Source organism: Tetrao urogallus, assembly GCF_951394365.1.
Source record: "Tetrao urogallus genome assembly, chromosome: 32".
Lineage (NCBI taxonomy): Eukaryota > Metazoa > Chordata > Aves > Galliformes > Phasianidae > Tetrao > Tetrao urogallus.
Window position 1 is genome coordinate 589,178 of NC_136845.1, and position 1,206 is coordinate 590,383.

General features: G+C 50.3%; 1 protein-coding gene across 1 annotated transcript; it reads right to left on the bottom strand.

Annotated features, from left to right (window-relative positions):
- Window positions 1-246: 246 nt before the first annotated feature.
- On the bottom strand, window positions 247-1,206 carry LOC306956558 (olfactory receptor 14A16-like; the record flags this gene model as incomplete). Its single annotated transcript, XM_079547837.1, has 1 exon — window positions 247-1,206. One exon carries the CDS (start codon window positions 1,204-1,206, stop codon window positions 247-249), a length of 960 nt encoding a protein of 319 aa, XP_079403963.1.

A 1,206-nucleotide genomic window follows, 5' to 3' on the forward strand; every position in this document is an offset into this window, starting at 1 on the left:
AAAGGATAACACAGAGCCTGTGGGAGAATCAGCACTGACCCAGAGTTCATATGGGCTCCAGGAGAAAGAGAGCAGGGTGGTGCCTCAGTAGAAGTACTAGGAAGCCAAACACTTGCTAACCACCAATGATAATCACACACACACATATATATGAAAAGCAAAGAAAAATGTATCTATTAATATAAATAAAGATTATAAACATTGAAAATCATAATACAGGTCTGCTACAGGACAGAATTTGAGTCATTAGTAGAGACAGATGAGAAGTTTATCCCTGCTGAAATGTGTCCATAACATCATTTCCTTCACTGCATCCTTTAGCTCCTTGTTCCTCATGCTGTAGATGAGGGGGTTCAGTGTTGGAGGCACCACCGAGTACATAAATGAAATCACCAGGTTCAGGGATGGGGAGGAGATGAAGGGCGGTTTCAGGTAGGCCAGAAAGTCAGTGCTGACAAAGAGGGAGACCACGGCCAGATGAGGGAGGCACGTGGAGAAGGCTTTGTGCCGTCCCTGCACAGAGCGCATCCTCAGCACGGCCCTGAAGATCTGCACATAGGTTAAAAGAATGAAAGCAAAGCACCCAAATACAGCAAGAACACTAACCACAAGAAATATAGTTTCCCTGAGGTAGTCTGATTCAGAGCAGGAGAGCTTGAGGATCTGGGGGATTTCACAGAAGAATTGGTTCACAACTTTACCTTGACACAGTGGCTGAGAAAACGTACTGGCAGTGTGCAACAGAGCATACAGAACCCCAGTGCCCCAGGCAGCTGCTGCCATGGTGGCACAAGATCTGGTGTCCATCAAGGTCCCGTAGTGCAGGGGCTTGCAGATGGCAACGTAGCGGTCATAGGACATGATGGTGAGGATGCAATACTCTGCTGAAAATAGAAACAAAAAGAAGAAGACCTGTGCAGTACATCCAGCGTAGGAGATGTGCCTGGTGTCCCAGAGGGCATTGGCCATGGCTTTGGGGAGAGTGGTGGAGATGCAGCCCAGGTCGAGGAGGGCGAGGTTGAGGAGGAAGAAGTACATGGGGGTGTGCAGGCGGTGGTGGCAGGCTACGGCTGTGCTGATGAGGCCGTTGCCCAGGAGGGCAGCCAGGTAGATGCCCAGCAAGAGCCAGAAGTGCAGGAGCTGCAGCTGCCGCGTGTCTGCCAACGCCAGGAGGAGGAACTCGCTGATGGAGCTGCTGTTGGGCAT